At 40.0% G+C, this 17,678-nt stretch overlaps 1 protein-coding gene across 4 annotated transcripts in view; it reads right to left on the reverse strand.

Annotated features, from left to right (window-relative positions):
* Positions 1–454: 454 nt before the first annotated feature.
* Positions 455–17,678, reverse strand: part of DIXDC1 (DIX domain containing 1) — a 65,717-nt gene continuing 48,493 nt past the window's right edge. For 2 of the 4 annotated variants that reach the window (XM_069080422.1, XM_069080420.1), the window contains 8 exons: positions 12,949–13,041; positions 12,792–12,863; positions 12,411–12,503; positions 11,699–11,860; positions 11,141–11,198; positions 8,344–8,452; positions 5,738–5,846; positions 455–3,932 (listed from right to left, as the gene is read on the reverse strand). In XM_069080422.1, the coding sequence (XP_068936523.1) occupies positions 3,852–3,932; positions 5,738–5,846; positions 8,344–8,452; positions 11,141–11,198; positions 11,699–11,860; positions 12,411–12,503; positions 12,792–12,863; positions 12,949–13,041 (777 nt within the window). In that variant the 3' untranslated portion in view covers positions 455–3,851. The remainder of the gene's footprint in view (positions 3,933–5,737; positions 5,847–8,343; positions 8,453–11,140; positions 11,199–11,698; positions 11,861–12,410; positions 12,504–12,791; positions 12,864–12,948; positions 13,042–17,678) is intronic. The other 2 variants (XM_069080421.1, XM_069080423.1) reach the window with 1 other exon arrangement.

Below are 17,678 nucleotides of genomic sequence, written 5' to 3' on the forward strand. Positions count from 1 at the left end.
TATTAATCAAATAAAGCATTATAGAAAATACAAGTGGATTAAAAAATTATTATACCAACTGTCAAACTTGACCAAACTGATTTGCTTAAAAAAAAAAGCAATTCATTAAAACTGAACATGTAGATATACGTGCTTACCATTTTAGGGGACAATATGGCATTTTTGTGGTATATCTCAACTAGCAGCTTTTGAATTTTTCTTATAATATATTTTGCACACTTTGAGATTCTGTTCTATAAGACAATTTTGACTTCCAGATTATTTGAAGTTCCTATTTATTTATGAATATCAAGGGATATACTGAGCATCTGAGTCCTAAATGATGATAATAAAACTGAAATCTGCAGATTTTTAAAAAATCTAGTGGAAAAGAGACATCAGTTTCAATAAAATGTCCTTGGAACTTCTTTCTCCCTCTTCAAGTAAAGAGCAAACAGATGACAGAGTGAAGAAATTAACGTTGATGAAATTTAAATTTTTATTAATTTCACTTGACAAACTAGTGGCAGAGTTAATGGGTTTAGTTTGCAAATTCCATTTTATTTTATAGCTTGTTTCTTTTTCCAATGAGCACATAAATCTCTAGTACATACAGGCAGGTAAGACCAGTTATTAATTCACTAACAGACAAATTAGACGCCTCTGGAATTAACATAGGGAAAGTCTTGCTGAGAGTGCTAGAAAATAGGAAGTATGTGCAATAATTCTTTTGAAACCAATAGTTGCAAATATCCATATTTCTAAGAAAATATAACTTTATGTAGGTGTGTCTTAAGCATGCGACACCTATATTAGACAAACTGACAATAAGGTAGGATGACTGTGCAAAAATAATGAACATTTTGGGGTGGAAAATGAAAAAAATTAATCAACTTAAGTGCTTTTTGTGAGTGATTAGATTTCTCCTGGATTTTATAGATACATGGAGGTAATTTTCCCTGCTATAATCCATCCTGAGAGGAGAGATCTAAAGAGTTGGAAAATAAAATGCAGGGCTGTCAAGTAAAAAAATACTGAACCCAAGCTGTTTATGCATTAACTATAGAGTGTTCCAATTCCAGCTAATTTAGGGAACAAAACAAGGAAAGGGTAGCCTTTGGTTTCAAGATTATGACTTTTTAAGGGCTTGAACTCCTCCTTAGATTAGTCTTTATCCAGAAGGCGTTGAATTTTTTAAAAGTGTTTAAATTTCAAGTAATATTTCTTCTACTGAGAGTCTGATCTCACCTATCGGTGTTCTAGGAATATTGTTTTCTTTTTCGAGCTTAACTGAGGCAACAACAGCATAGACTTCCCCTAGGTATATCCCAATGGTTCATCACAATACCTTGAACAAGATGTCATTTGAGAGGAGTCCTTGAGTATCTTCACAATGCTCTGTAACAAGACTGTTAAAAAACAGAAGCAGTCATTGACTCCTCCCTGAGTGCTACTATCCCTTTCAGCATCATTTTTTGCACCTATGTTACTGAATGATAATCAGAGTTGTGATGTATGGTGACTACCCGTGCTGCACAGAATCAATCAAATAAAAGTGAACTTGTTTAATTTTTATTCCCCTCCAAGAAACTTCATCTTTTCACTTGGGCTCAATGCCATGTGGATTCCTTTCTAAAACAGGAGAGGAATCGAGGCTAGAGAAGGTGGAGAACCTTGACATGGATTTAGTCATCTTTCTCTGAAAACGAAGACATCCTACCTAAACAATATGACTACTGATTGAAGTAAAACAAAGTTAAAACTTTTAATTGCGAGACATTCAAAACAGGTCACAAGTGAAATATACAAAGAATTTTGGCCTGATAACCATGCTGTCACAGCAAAATATTAAAATTCATGCAACAGAGAAATTGGTGATAAACCTTTTTTTCCCCTAGATTTCCTGGAAAAGATGGAGAATACACTATTTTCTTCTCCTTGCTTTCAGCAGTGAAATTTCTCTTGTTCTTCATTGACTTTCTCAATTACTATTTGCTTGACAGTCACTTCTGATGAGAAAACATATTCTCCAATTGTGAGAAAACCAGAGGTACACGTACAATGAAGGGCATAAGTATTTTCTCAATTCCACTTGCTGAAGGAGTAATCAAATAGCCTACATAAAACTACCTCCAATGCTAAAAATGACAGGTAGTGTGGAATGAACTGGAAATTAGTTGTCACTGGTACACTCATAATAAAATAAAGCTTGGTTTTTGTTGTATACTTTTTTTTTAACCACAAGGGTGATAAGAAGAGCCTGTATAAAAGCTAGCTATCTGGGTTCTCTAGAAAACAAATACCTTATAGAACACAAGATAATACAGAGGGTGCTCACATTCATATTATAAAAATAGACATGGTTCTCAATGAACAGCAAATGGGTACAAAAGAATTCTTCAAACATGAACCATTTTAAAAAGGGCGTATCTATATATAAAAACAACAAGATGTGATCTCAGAGCTGCAAAGGACAGTCTTCTGAAATGATTTGGGAATGGAACATGAGAGATGAACTGGAGACAGATGGGTCAAGAACCCAGAGCTGATCTGTTGGACTCTTCTGGTTTGGCAGTGTACATTGGCAGTTGTGGTCAGCCTGCTTTTGGTAAGCATGACTGGTTGGTTGTAGGTGGCACTTGGCTAGTGGGGGAGAAAACTCAGCTTCCCATGCGGTATCTGGGAATTCGTTCCCCCAGGTCCCCTGGACTCTCTTCCCCCAAGAGAAAAACCTTTTCCTGTACTACTCAAGTCCAACACAGCAGAAGGGATCTGAGTGGTTCTCCCTGCCATTCAGAACAAGTCACATGGTTTTCACCACACCCTAAGTATCAGCCAGTGATAAACAATACAACATTAAAGTAATGTCTGACCCTGGGCTAAGACAATACCTTGGGGCATACTAACTCCACCAGTTCCATAGAGAAATACTGGGCCAGCAAGACTGTCCCCTGAATGCTGGAACAAAGAGACTGATGGCTGAGTAAGTCAAGGAAAATCATAGGAAAAAGAAAGTCAAGAAGATATAGGTAGCAGCACCTTTCCATACCCGCCTAAATGTTTAAGGAGACTTTTACCCCTTATTCCTTTCGAATGCAAAGTTCATCAGCTGTAAGAAGTAAACAGTTTCTAAATTAAACAGTCCCCCAAGGAAACTAGCAACATATAAAACAAAATAGCCCAGGAAGCAGTTTGAAGGGCAAGCTGTAGAACCAATTCTGAGAAGTTGGTCCAAGTTCTTGATACTGATTTGAGACACCATACAGCAGAGGAGGGGCAGCTCTCTCACTGTCTGATGAAGAAGTATCATCTGTATCCAGTCCAAATGAATTTTTGAAGGAGGAACCTTCTTCTTTGGTACCACCTCAGGTGTACTCTTGGTTCACAAAAGTTGCAGGGAAGCAGAAAAACTGGTAGATTGCCTGGCCCTTGAGTGCAAATTCTGGGACTATAATTGCTATAACCATAGAGGCCAATTAAAATAATACTGTGACATGCAGGAGTGAAGCATCGGATTCCCAGATTTAGAACAGTAGCAGCCATGCCCCTCACTGGAAGGGATCATCCATCTGCATAAGTTAAGGCCTTCGGTTTGTTGTTGTCATCAGGATAAAACAAAACAATGCATTCCCAATACCTGGGAGTCACCACTCCAAATTAACCCATGGTCCACATCTAGACATGGAATGTTGAGAACCAGGCAGGCCAGGTCATACACATGGGACTGGCCTCTGGTCATCTCACTTGGAAAGGCTTCTCTTTTGGCAGCATGACTAGAAACCTCTCATTGTGTTTTGGGTTAAGGCCTCATTCCTGAGTGAAGTAGCCAGAGAGTTACCAGGTTCCATAAGCCCCCAGTCTGGGAGTCCGTGTCAGTTCTCTCCATGATCTTCTTCAACCCAGGCCACAATTTTCCCTTCCCATCCAGGAATAACATCATCATCATGAAAGACCTAGAAAATTGAAGTGAGAAATGAGAAAGGCTGGGGGTCCTGCCAAGATGAATTTGTCAATACGAGAGAGGATGTAGAAGAAAACTATGAATTTAAAGTTGCATAGCACTCAAGTTCCATATTCCTTCTCACACTGACTTGCTGTATAGCTTTGGATTTAAAAAAACACTGCTCTTTTTTTTTAAGGCAATGTGTAGAATTAAGTTTTTATTCATAGGACACTACAAGACAGGAAATTCCACACAGAAACATAAGAACCCTATTGAGGACATAGGTTTCATATAGTATGTACACAGTTCAAATTGTTCAAGTATGCTTTAGTGCTACCTTAAAAGTCACATTTTTTAAAAAAGATCTTAGTGGAGAAACATGAAGACAAAATTATACCAAGAGCCAGGCAAATAAGACTTGACGGTTTTGACTGTAAAATCTAATGATGGTTTTTACTACAAACTCTAAAAGTTAAAGGTCTCAGGTGTGCCATCTTGAATCTGGAAGATATAGCCATCAAAGGTAGATTCTGGTACAATGTTTCAACCTTCCTCTATGCAGAAATACTTTTCAATTAAGCTTGAGGAAGCCTTATATACCAGTTCATTTTCATGGGACCAGACTGTTCTATTTAGTCCTCTACATTCTTGAATTGCAACACACAGCTTTTCAGTTTCACTTAGTTTTTCATCTTACTGACAGAATAATTCCTGCCATTTCCTCTCTCACAGGAAACTATAAGGATTAATAAAGTACTGTTCAGAAAGTGTAGCCATAAAAGCATAAAGTAAAACAGGGAAGTGAAGATTAAAGGTCTGGTTATGTGATAGAATAAGGAAAGAAGGCCAATCTTAACAAGTTTTTTGGAACTAGCCTTTTTTGTTTCATCACAAACTCTGTTAAGAGAAGAAAGGAGGGGCAGCTAGGTGGCCAAGTCAATAGAGCACCAACCCTGGAGTCCGGAGGACCCGAGTTCAAATCTGGCTTCAGACACGTAACACTTACTAACTATGACCTTGGAAATATAAGTAAAATAAAACACTTTAGTGCAAGCACTTAACCCCAATTGCCCTGCCCTCCCCCTCCAAAAAGCAAAAAAAAAAAAAAAGAGAGAGAGAGAGAGAGAGGGGAAAAAAGCAAATTCAGAACCACAGTGGTGGAAAATCTTTGCCTTTGGAAACTATGGTTTTTGATTTTTTTTTGTTCAGCCTGAAACCCTGGTGAGGATTCTTGCAATGCACCCACGACCTAGAATTTGCTTTCAGAAAAGCAAAAGGACTGTAGTTTCATCTTTGCAGGTTGAAGAGAGTGCTGTTCTAAGAGGAATGATAAACTGTGGCACTACTGAAGGACCTAGAAGGAAGAACTATTCTTTCTCATCTCCCTTAAGCACACTATTTGAGAAATACTACACCATTCATATAAGATACTCCTTACTCCCAAAGCATGAGGTTCAGGCTCAAGACCAAGTCTGTTTGCTTATTTTGAAAAATGAAAGATGATATATGGCTTTTATTTTGGCTTAGCTGGTCACATATATAGGAGCCTGATACACAGGTTTAGCTAAGCTAATTACTAAGTTCCTGCATTAGAGAAAGCTAGTAGTAATTCCTTGACCTATCCCATTACCTTCTGGCTCTGGGGATACCAAATCATGGTCCAAGTAGGCTCTGAGCAATTTCTTTGATCAGAATCTGAGCTTTGGCCAAATTGAAACTTCAGTGAACTCAAGTACTAGCTCTGAAGACCAAAAGGGGCTGGAAGGAAGGCCTCATCTCTTGATTAGGGATGACATTATATAGAAGCTTCTGTACCTCCTCTTTGACAGTGCCAAACTCAGGATCCAGGGCTTTGAAGTGGTATCGGTGATTCCCTTCCCGGTCAATAGCTGCTTTAAAATCTTTCAGAGTCACCTCCCCCAATCTGCAACACAGGAGTTAAAGAGAATACTAAAATAATTTGTTACTCAATGGAGTGGAAAGGGAGGATGTCAACTTTAAACAAAAGCTCCTGCCAAGGCCACTACAGGCAAGAGTAGCATGGCTCACTGACCCTAATAACCCAGACAATTAGAAAACAGTAGATATTGGGAAACTAGTTGAGTGAGAAGAATGAGATCTATACTACACATGATATGAGCTCAGAATTGCAAAAGGGCCTCTTTGCCTCATTGGCAGTCAAATGAATGTCCAGTGTTTTTTCTCTGGGAATGATACTCAGGGTCTCTAGAATTTAACTCAGTAAGAGACCTCAGGAAACAAGCACAAAATGGCCTTCTCTGCCAACAGAATCCTAATTCCCTGGGCTGGTAGCAAGCACCCTGTACAAGCAACCTCTCTATCCTCCTATCTCAAGGAAGATTTGTTGCTAGCAGAGCTCAGAAAGAACTTTATGGAGAAAAACAAATTCTAGAGCTTTTCTTGGTAGATGGTATAAGGCTTTTGGTTTTGTTTTGTTTTCTAACAATCTGCATTTACTCTGTAGAGACAGTGTGGCATAATGGATGGACTGCTGGGCTTATTAATCAGGACATCTTGAGTTCAGTCCCAACCCTGACACTTGGCACGTCACTTAAGCTCTGTGTGCTTCAAAGACTTATCTACTAAGTTAGGGACAAGTTATGATCTGCACCAGTGGAAGAGTGTTTTTCCATAAAACCACCTGCCTAAAGAGGAATAAATTAACTGGGATGTGGAAGGTTTGGAACTAAATGCTCAAGGTTGACTAGTAGCAGCTACCAGAACAATGGCAAAGACAACTAAGCACATCCCCTGCTGTTCCAGTCTGTAGTCTGCACTTTAGCACTGGAGCTCCATTAATCCCATTAGAACTTGCTTTTCCAATCTTGGAGCACGTTTATGGAGCTATCAGGGTTGGCAGGGTCACAAGTACAAGAGAAGCACCTATTTGAGGCTACTGGTGATAAAATGGACCCCAGGAAGCATGTCCTGTGGTTTCTGTGGACCCTGTTATAGATATTACATGTATGAACTTTCACCTGGCAAACAGTCAGTCAGTCAGTCAAAATGCATTTATTTAGCATCTACTATGCACAAGGCAATGTGCTACACCCCGGAGATACAAATAAAGGCAAAACCAAACCAAACTAAACAAACAAACAAACCCAGTCCCTGCTCTCAAGGAACTCACAGCCTAATGGAGGAAACAATAGGCAAACCACTATGTACAGACAAGCTACAGACAGGATAGACTGGAGATAATCAACAGAAGGAAGGCACTGGCATTAGGGGAGATCAGCTGATGAAAGACCTTTCATAGAAGGAGGGATTTTCTCTGGGACTTGAAGGAGGCCAGTAGGAGAAGATGAGGAAGGAGAGAATTCCAAGCAAGGGGGACAACTAGTAAAAATGCCCAGAGAACAGGAAGATCAGTGTTGCTGTATTTTAGTGGTGGTGGTGATGAGGGGGTGGGAGGTGGAATAAGGCATGAGAAGGCTCAAAAAGCAGGAAGGGGTCAGGCTATGAAGGGCTCTGAACACCAAGCAGAGAATTTTATATTGGATCCTGAAGGTGATAGGGAGCCAGTGGAATCTTGTTGAATGGCAATGGGGTGGAGGCAGGTCAAAAAGATCAGACCTGTGTTTTAAGATCACTTTGATAGCTGAGCATAGGATGGGTTGGAGTAGGGAGAGACTCTGGGCAGGGAGACCAACCAGCATGTTGGTTAAATTAAATAGTCCAGGCATGAGGTGATGAGGACCTGAACCTGATGATGGCAGTGTCAGAGGAGAGAAGCAGGGAAGGTTAGTTCTCTGTCAGTTACTCTCCTTGTTGCCAAACCCTTACAAAATGTTTCAACACTCTCTAGTCACCAACTTCATCCCCAGCTCAGGTCAATCCTGCAGAGAGTGGTCTGATAGAATCATACACCTGGAAGGACTCTTAGCAGCCATCCAATACAGACTCCTCATTTTATATATGGAGAAATCAAGTTCCAGTGAGAATAACTTCCCTGCCCAGGGCCACCCAGCTAGAGCTGGGAAAGCTAGGACTAGAACTCACCAACCTAACACTCTTCCCACAATACCCTGTTGCCTCTCAGTTGTCTCCATAATCATTTGGTCAATTCTAACATTATCATTACTCAATGAGGATTTTCTGGAATAGCAACAACAAAAAAATCAAATAGAAAATCATTTAAAATTGTCCATCAACTCTGTATATTTGAGCACAATTAATAAAGCTGGGGTTAGACAACAGTCATTCCACCTCCTTTTGTCACTTGTGGTAGTCTATCAGACCCTACCAGGCTCCTGGTCTCAACCCACTCAAGCCAACTGTGACCCATGGTTCTCTGGTAATTCTCACGTTACCAGATGGGTCAAGATGACTCTTATGGAAATATCTGGTTCTGTTATCCTTTCCTTTCTTATAAGGATGCAGTACCTTCAATATCTCACCTCTTTGGTATGTTGACCATGAAGGGAGTAAGTGAACGGTCAGTAAAATAAAGCACTTTAGTGCAAGCATTGCTGTTGATGGTTGGAGAACTCTGTGAATGAGGCAACTCTGCAAAAAGGGAGATAATCATGTGGTTAGGACACAAGCTTTACCCTTTACCCTCGTGCTGACCCCACCTTTGTCATCCACATGTCCAGCATCTGCCAGGTCGTGGCGTGGTGTAGCTCCCTTGCACCTATCAACACACCATATGCATAGGGAGTGATACACAGGAACTCAGTAGTGGGGCCATGAGGAAGAAAGATGCCTCAAACATGGACTCTGCCCCCAAGAGCCCCAAATCCATTCAGAGCAGTGCTGCCAGGGGTCAAAGTTTTTGATAAGAAACAAACAGTCAAGTTTCAAACAAAAGCATAGGTATACAACAGGAGGTGGGCAGTAAAACACGATTCTGTTATCCTTGTGTCATTCAGAAGAAGATACTCATTGGAGCAACAAAGACTTCTGGGAAGCCTGGTCCTCAAAAGACAAGAAGGAGTTCCCATCTGAAAGACAGGGCCTACCCTCCCAAGCCGTAGGCATTCTGAAGCATATGTATTAGAGCTCCCTGTCAGTCTCACCTTTCTCCCTTGTATTTGTCCAAAGATTGTGAATGGTAGCTAGCTATATCTAGCCATACCTTTCATAGAAAGGCTACTCTAAGACCACTGAAAAACTGTTATTCCAGGAACCCAAAATTGTGACAGAAATTTTTGTTAGAGCTGACAATTCTGAAGTTCTTACAGAACACTTTCCTCTTAAGTTACTCTGGACATTTAATCCTGAACAAATGGGGTAATTGTTTTGAGAAGAAAGTAGGTCAGATGGAGAAATAGGGCAGGCAAGGATATTTTATATGGAGATCAAAGAATCACAGAATTTCAGAGTGAAAGGGGTCTAATCCATACCCCAAACACACCTAACAATACATCTTTGGCTTGAAGTACAGAGAAGAAGAAACTACTGCCTCCTGAAGCTGGTCTATTACACTTTGGGAATGTGCCATTCCCTTTCTGCATAGTTATCACCTTAAATTAACTGGCAATTGACACTCAAAAAAGTTAATTGATAAAATTGCCTGCGTGATACTCCTTTGAGAAATATTAATTATAAGCATGAAAGTACTATCAGCAACTCTTTCCTATTGTGACTAAAAGACCATTTGTAGTTTTAGTAGAGAACTCAGTTTACAGGATTTAGGAAGTTGCATATATTCTAAATTTTATATTACATATGCATATCTGTACCTTTCTATGTACAAATGTATATATATATGTGCATGTACATACACATTATATATGTATATAACAAGATACAGATATCTTGCTCCATCTCACTCTCATTCCCCTCACCCTCATCATCTACCCTTCTGTTTAATCTTCTAAAGGTGACAAAGGCTTACTTCAATCTACATCATCAAATCTTCACTAAACTGGGGAAAGCACTAAAGATAAAACAAGTGAAATGATCAGTCCAAGGAAGGCTGAAACATTTAGAAATAAAAAAAAACCAAAATCAATTTAGGCCTTAAAATTTCCATGTCTATTTACAAAACACTGTATACCACTGTGACCAGAAATCAGACTGAAGTTTTATGAAGATAATTACTCTTTAGGAGAATAAATGGAATGCTTGGGGTCAAAGATCTGGGGAAATACTAATAGGCTTGTAGGTCTGTTTGGCATATTTCATTATGAATGTTTTCTATTTGTTTTGTAGAAAATTTATTTCTTTATTTAAACTTCTAATTCTTTCGAAAACCTTGCATTTTGACTTTTGATGACTTAATTATTACTGGATTTGTTAGTATAAATTTTATATGCATCAAGTTTAGCATTTTAGATGGTAACATTCTATATTTTTATTGCTATTGAGGTTAAATAAATGCTTGACTTTTTTGGTGTCCTGGACTCCTTTGGTAGTATGAAGCAGTCTAATATTACAATATTGAAAGAAATGCTAAATTTAAGTTAGAGTTTAGTGAAAAATAAAGATGTAATTTTTTTTCCCCAACTAAAATTTACTGACCCCCTGAAATCTATCCATGGACTTCTAAGGGTTAAGAACTTCTGGTCTAGGGGGAACTAGACAGAGTACTAAGGGTGACCAAGTGTGAAAACCAGGAAGCAAAACAGAAAATGAAATGGAAAACATCACATTATAATCAGCGTATGCTTTCAGAAATCTCTAAAAGAACAAAGGGAAAAATGGCAATAAATGGTCAAGGACAAAGCGGTTTACTGCCACTGACAGGAGAAACAAGTATTTCACAATCCTTGCCACTAGATGGTGCAAGCATTTTGTAGCTTTAAATGATCTTCCCTGGCCAAAACTAACCCAGAGGATAAAGAACTGTCTCATAGAACTAAACACCTTGCTTCTAAGCAGAGTTATACCTATGCTGCTCAGTTCAGGATAATTTGCATGTCTGAGGTTTTGATTTCTTTATAAATTGGGAGTTTGCATATTTCAAAAAAGCATTTTAAATCTTTATGAGTCATTTCCTTCTTGGATAAGCTTACTAGTCTTGGATTTTTCCTTAAGTTCTAGATATGATTAAGTTCTACCCTTTTAATGAGAGCAAAGTACCACAAGTAAATAATGTGGAACCTGGGTATCTAGAAACTCCAAACTGACAAAAATGATAGGTTCTGTACACAAGTGATTAGCACAAAAGCTTAAATTTGGTTTAATTTGCCAGGAGTCTCTGCTAGGGGTTATTGGAAAATGAAAAATTAGGACTGGGGGAGTACTCACTTGAATTAGGGGGCCAGGACTCCCGGTATTCACTACCTCTTGGTGATTTGCCCCTAACCTGAGGATCCAAAGCAAGAGAACCAATATCAGTACAGTCCAATTTCTAACTAATATATGGGAGACTCATAAGGAAATTCATATAATAAAAATGTACTTAAAATAACCACACCTTGCCCTCTTACCAGCCACCACATCTCTGCCTAAAGAACCGAAAAAATTAACTGCTAAGCATGTTTTCAGTGAATTACGCAAGCTATCTGTGATGAGAATAATTCTTTGGGGTCAAGAAGGCTAAGCCTCTAAAAGACCCACATTGTAACCAAAAGGAATGGTGCCATTGACTCCAGGTCTAAACAGTCATTCTTCATGGAAAAAAAACAAAACAAAACAGGCACAACAGGAAAGAAAGCTGAACAAAGAACTTCAATCCTGGACAAGTCAACCGAGTCAGCCTTACATTGTATCCCCTGCTCTTATCTTAATTAAAATTCACAGAAACATGCCTCCTTACTGCCTTCTCCCTCTTCCCTAAAAGACCTGCTGCAGGGACAGGGTTACCCGTTTGTCCTGTTTCTTCTGCATCTCCATGACGTGCAGGCGCTCCATGAGGCTGGAGATGCCTTGCTCCAGGCTGTCGATGGTGTGGTGCTGAGGGTCATGGCCACTGAAGCTGTTACGAAGGCTCCTCAGAGCATCTCGGACAAGTTGCAGATCATTGGCCTATGGGTGAAACAGATTTCCATCAACAAAGGCAAGCATTGCCATTGCAATAATCTGGTCGGCTCAAGAAGCCTCAGGGACACACTTTTTACTGCTGTCCTCATTCTTTGCCTATGTCTGTCTACCAGGGAGGAAGGGAAGAAGGGAGTTTGCAGAGGAATCTCTTCTACTTAAGTACTTTCTTGCTCTTAGTTTCTGATCATTAATTTCTTGTGTCTCCAGAACAGTTCTAAGAGGAGGGAATCTGGGACACTGAAGAGGCACAATTTTGGCCGAAGCCCAGGACTGAGCACTCTTCTAATGTGTGTTAGTATGAGAGAACTCTGCTCAAAAATCTAATTACCTCGGGGCGGCTAGGAGGCTCAGTGAACAGAGTACCGGCCCTGGAGTCAGGAGGACCTGGGTTTGGATCCAGCCTCAAACACTTAACACACACACACACACACACACACACACACACACACACACAAAAACCTAGCCGTGTGACCTTGGGCAAGTCACTTAACCCCAATTGCCCTCCAAAAAGCTAAAATAAAATCTAATTACCTACCCCTCTGTGCGTAACTGACGAAGCTCCTATCCCAGACACTGGGAGGAAAAACCCATTGCTTTGAGCGTTGTGACTGTTGTAGTTGGTTACCTGCTGGAGTAAGAAAAGGAAATGAAAACAGAAGAGATGCTTGTTATGGGGAAGAATGCAGGTCAAAAAAAAGTTCTCATCCTAGTTCTGCCCCAATTGCAGCAGTGCCCAAACATCTAAGGGGAAAAAAAAAAGGTAGGCTTCTTTTCCAACATCAGCTGGATGGCATCTTAGTAAGAGAAAAAAAAATGACCTATGGATCTTTGTGCAGCCACAGAGCAGAATTTGGGTCTTTCTCCTTCTATTAGAACATGTGGAACAAAGACCCCAGGTCTGACGCACTCACATTACCTCCTCAGCATCTCTCTTCATACAGTGTGCCAAGAGGACATCCTTATGCTCCAGTTCCCGTTCTAGGTCAAACTACAAGGCCAAGAAAGCACATTAGAAAAGGGCTAATTCAGGTCAACAGAGGAGTAAAAGTATTAAATGTTGGCTGCATCCCCACCTGTTGGTAGTTAGCCTCAGAAAGTTTCCTGAGTGCTTCCTCCAGTTTGCCTTGGTGCTGCTGTATGAGACGATCCTTCTGCCCCAGCTCTTTCTGCAATAGAAAAGGATGAAGAGCTTTCAAAAATACTGCATGATGGAGGTAAAACAGACAACTCATTCTCTCCCCATGCTCCTGCCATCCAAGGAAAAGATCACCTGCTAAAGAAAAGTCTCTTGTGGGTCCTGTTTCAGGAGGACAAGATGAATCAGACATGAAAGTGCTCTGCAAATAAGTCTCCTGGGGGGAAAATGATGTGAAGAAAAGCCTAAGTAGGAAGAAATAAGTAATTTCTGCTGTCCTGTGGCTCTTTCAGTCTTGAATTTTCATCTCTTTATCAGACCCAGCTCTTACCAGGAAACCAGAACAGCTTCTGCTACCCCCATTTCTGACCTGTAGGGGCACTATGTTCTTTCTATTTATCTCTGACTAAATATGAATAAATCTCCTTTTCCCTTAGATCTGTTCAGATAAGCTTGGAATTTTCTGAAAGGATCTTTAATAGGTAAGTAAAGAAAAAAATAAATTACAAAATCATAGAAAAAGATTATATTACAATGGACAGATTGCTTATTTTACACCTAGGTTGGCCTGACTAGCAGTATTTTTCTGGCTCCAAGCCCAATTTCCTCTTCCTCATCTCAAATCTATCTAGTTGGATACTAGAACAGGTTATTCTGGCTACTAGTTCAAGGTATATTTGGACTGGCACTAATGCTGGATTAAGGGTGGGATCTTAGCCTCTATTAGTTCCTGTTTCTACTAACTACAAATCTTAAAATGAAGAGTTTTAGCTAGATGACCTCTAAATGCCCTTTCACCCTTGCTAGGTATGGGTCCCCAGGGTGAGAATGGCACTAGCATAGAAAGTCTTCAAAGATTTCTCCTTAGGGTTTCAGGCTATGTTATACTAACCTTGTAGTCATATCTTTCTACCTTATGGAGGCCTCTACGGCTCTGGTCTCTGTAAGTCCTATCCTCACCTTTGACCTGTTTCTCTCAGGTCATTTGTTGAGACATATTCACTAACTCATCTAATCACACAAAGTTAGAAATGGCCTTAGAAGTTATCAAGTCCTACCTATTACAAGTAGTCCAATCCATTATGAAACATAAATCCCCCTATACAAAATCACCAACAGCTGATTATCAAGTGGCCCCTTGAAATCCACTAGTGTTGAGCAGCATTCAATTAACCCCTTGGGCCAGTCTATGATATTTGGGGTCAGCTCTAATTATTAGAAGTTTCTTTTTCACAGATGCTCAGCATTGGAAGGAACCTCAGAGGACACGTCTACCTGAATGTGAGTCCACTTTACACCATACAAATGGCCTCATTGTACTCTCTCCTGGTCAGGCTCTGTCCTGAGTACTGTGTTCAGTTCCAAGCACTGTATCTTAGGAAAGACAATGGCAAGCTGAAGAGTGACCAGGATGGAAGCCATGTGACATGAAGACTGATGGAAGGAAAAGCCTAGAGGAGAGGAGGTTTAGAGGAGACATGACCTTTGTCTTCAAATATTTGAAAAGCTGTCATGGAAGAGAGAGATTAGTCATTCCCCTTGGCTCCAGAAGACAGATAACAGTGTGACAGTGGAGTTAGTGATGGATCTGTTGTCAGAGGGCTTAGGTTCCAGTCCCAGATCTCCTACTTACAGCTGTGTAATCTTGGCTTGACATCTCCAGGTCTCAGCTTCCTCCTCTGTACAATGAACAGACTGGACTAGATGATCCTTCCTTCAATCTCACTCTCCACTGGCATGGTCTCAAGGCCCTTCTCCATCCTGATCACTCTCCAACTAATTACCAATATCTCTCTTAAAACATAATATCCAAAAATGAATGTAATACCCACTGTGGTCTGACCAGGGGAGAGTAGTGTGGGACTGTTACCTCTTGCATCCTGGAAGTCAGGTTTTCCTTGAGGCAGCTTAAGATTCTGTTACTTGTCGGGGCTGTCATATTACATTGCTAATTCACGGTGAGCTTGTAATTTACAAAACTTCCCAGATCTTTTTCAGATGGACTGCTGTGGAGTGGTGCCTCCCCTATCTCATCCTTGTGAAGTTGATTTTTTTAATCCAACTGTACAGCTTTCAATTTAAATGTCATCTTATTAGATTCAGCCCAAAGTTCAAGTCTGCTGAGAACTTTTTGATCCTGACTGTCATCCAATGGGTTAGCTATTCCTCCCAGATTTGTATTATCTGCACATTTGATAATCACACCATCTATGTCTTTATCCAGATTGTTGATTTAAAATGTAAAATTAGTACAGAGCCAAGAACAAATCCCTGGGATGATCTGCTAGAAACAGCCCTTTAAATTAACATTGGTCCATTAATGGCCAATCTTTTTGGTCCTGTCATCAACCAGTATGGAATCCAACCACTGTCTCACAATTTTGTTTTCTGTCCATTTGACTGTGGCAAATACTTTGGATAAGCTCTCTCTACAGCCCCAGTAGTAACCCTATTATAAAAGGAAATGAGGTTAGTCTGACACAAACTATTCTTTATGAAGTCAAGCTAAGCCAAAAACCCGCCTCCTTTTAGCTTCTAACCATTGGTCTTAACTTCTGCTCTGCAGCATCCTTATCTTCCCAGCACACACTCCGTGCTCCAACCAAGTTGGTTATTTCTGCCCCAGGAAAATGTACTGCACTCTCACTACACTTTTAAAGTCCAATCAAAGGCTAATTTTTCAAGGGAGCCTTTCCTGATCCCCACCTCACTCCTGGTCCTGTTTCTGGCTATTAAGTCTTTCTTTCCAGACCATACTTAGCATTTGGTTTTGTAACAATGAATTTATCATGTAACAGTATAGTATAGCTATCTGTATTGAAGTCTTGTTGTTCAGTCATGTAGAACTCTTTGTGACCCCATGGACTACTTTTTCCATGGGGTTTTCTTGGCAAAGATACTGGAGTGGTTTGCCAATTCCTTGTCAGAATTCTTTATTGTGACTTGTCCATCCTGGGTCACCCTCAACAGGATAGCTCATAGTTTTATTGAGCTATGCAAGCCCCTCCGCCACAACAAAGCAGTGATCCAGCAGGGGCTATTTTCTTTAGGCAAATAGGGGTCGAGTGAGTTGCCCAGGTCATACAGCTAGTAAGTGTCTGAGTTTGGATTTCAACTCAGGTCTTCCTCTCTCCAGGACTGGCACTCTATACACCAAGTCACCCATCTGCCCCTGCTAAACTAGAAGTTCTTGGTAAAAGAACTGTGTTTCATCTAAAATTTTTGCATTTTAAGTGTTTTCTGTATTTCATAGGATTATAGATTTAAAAGTGAAAGAGACCTAAAAGCTCATCTAACCTAATCCCCTCATTTTATAAGTAAAGAAACTGAGGCCCAGTGAAGTTAAATGACATGTCCAGCAAGTAATAAGTAGCAAAGCTGGACTAGAACCTAAAGCCTCAAATTCTAAACCCTGTGGTTCTTTTCCACTGTGTTATGCTGGAATCTGAAGGTAGTTGTCTTTGCACTTGCCATTTAGAGCCAAGCAGAATAACTCAAGTCTGTCTTCAACATAATTCTTCAAGTAGATAAAGGCAGAGGTCATGCCCTTTCCCAAGTCTTCTCCTCTTATACTCTTCCTTTGCATGGTACTTTACCTCCTCAGGACGTACCTTAACTTTTCAATGTTCTTCATGAAACATGGTAGTTGGAAATAAAAACACTATACTAACTTGGATCAAGACAGAGAAAAATGAAATTGTTATTGTGCATTGGTACTAGAGCAGGGACTAGGCCCCAGATGTTCATTCTGGTGGTGCCCTCGAGGTAGGGCCAGCTTCTTTACGGAACTACGCTAGCATCTTGCCTTTGTTTCTCTGGTACCCAGTGGCAACTATCCCTATCTTTGGAGTCAATCAGGGCATTCTTTCATCACCTTCTAATAGCCAGCATCTGACTACTGTCCCTTCTTGTTTCAAATCTAGTTCTTACTGTTGGAACTCACTAAGTTTTTGTTTCTGGTCTGAGAGGCAACTACCTCTTACTTATTTACACAATAGTGATAACAAGCAAGATCTGAACTCAATAAAGTGAACAGGCCAAGCCAACTTCTTCACTCTAGGGATAAAACACTCAGGATCTTCCACAGTCCCAGATGAATGGCTTTTTAAAAATCCTTCCATTATAGACTTAAAATAGAAAAATATTCTATAATTCAATAAGAAGATAATTTTCATCAACTGTAAGGGGACAGTTATTTCCTAAGATTACTTCAGAGCAATAAAAGAGAATACAAGAAGCATTACTTATAAATGCCTAACTCCACATATTAATCTCTCTAGTCAAATAGGTGCAAAAATGACATTAAGGAAAACGAATGGTAATGCGTTACATTTCAGAGTCTCCAAAAAGTTAGACCTGAAAGAGGCAATCCGGTTCAAGCCCTTTACTTGATAGATATAGAAACTGAGTCTACCCTAAGTGCTCTTACAATTAATTATCAACAGAGCTGGAAGGAGAACTCAGAGCCTTTGACTTTGATCCAATGCTCTTATACTATGCCTCATTGTATAAGGTGAAAGCACTTTTACAGAATACTTTTACATCTATTATCTTGTTTGATCCTACTATCAATTTCATGAACTGAACAGGGGAAATGTTATCTTCATTTTCAATGAGGAAACTGAAGTTCACGAGGTTATTCAGGTCCAACATGAGACAGTTAGTTAG

The sequence above is a fragment of the Petaurus breviceps genome, unplaced genomic scaffold, assembly GCF_028583685.1.
Source record: "Petaurus breviceps papuanus isolate PSGF00001 unplaced genomic scaffold, PetGlider_PUasm1.0 91133, whole genome shotgun sequence".
Taxonomy (NCBI): domain Eukaryota; kingdom Metazoa; phylum Chordata; class Mammalia; order Diprotodontia; family Petauridae; genus Petaurus; species Petaurus breviceps.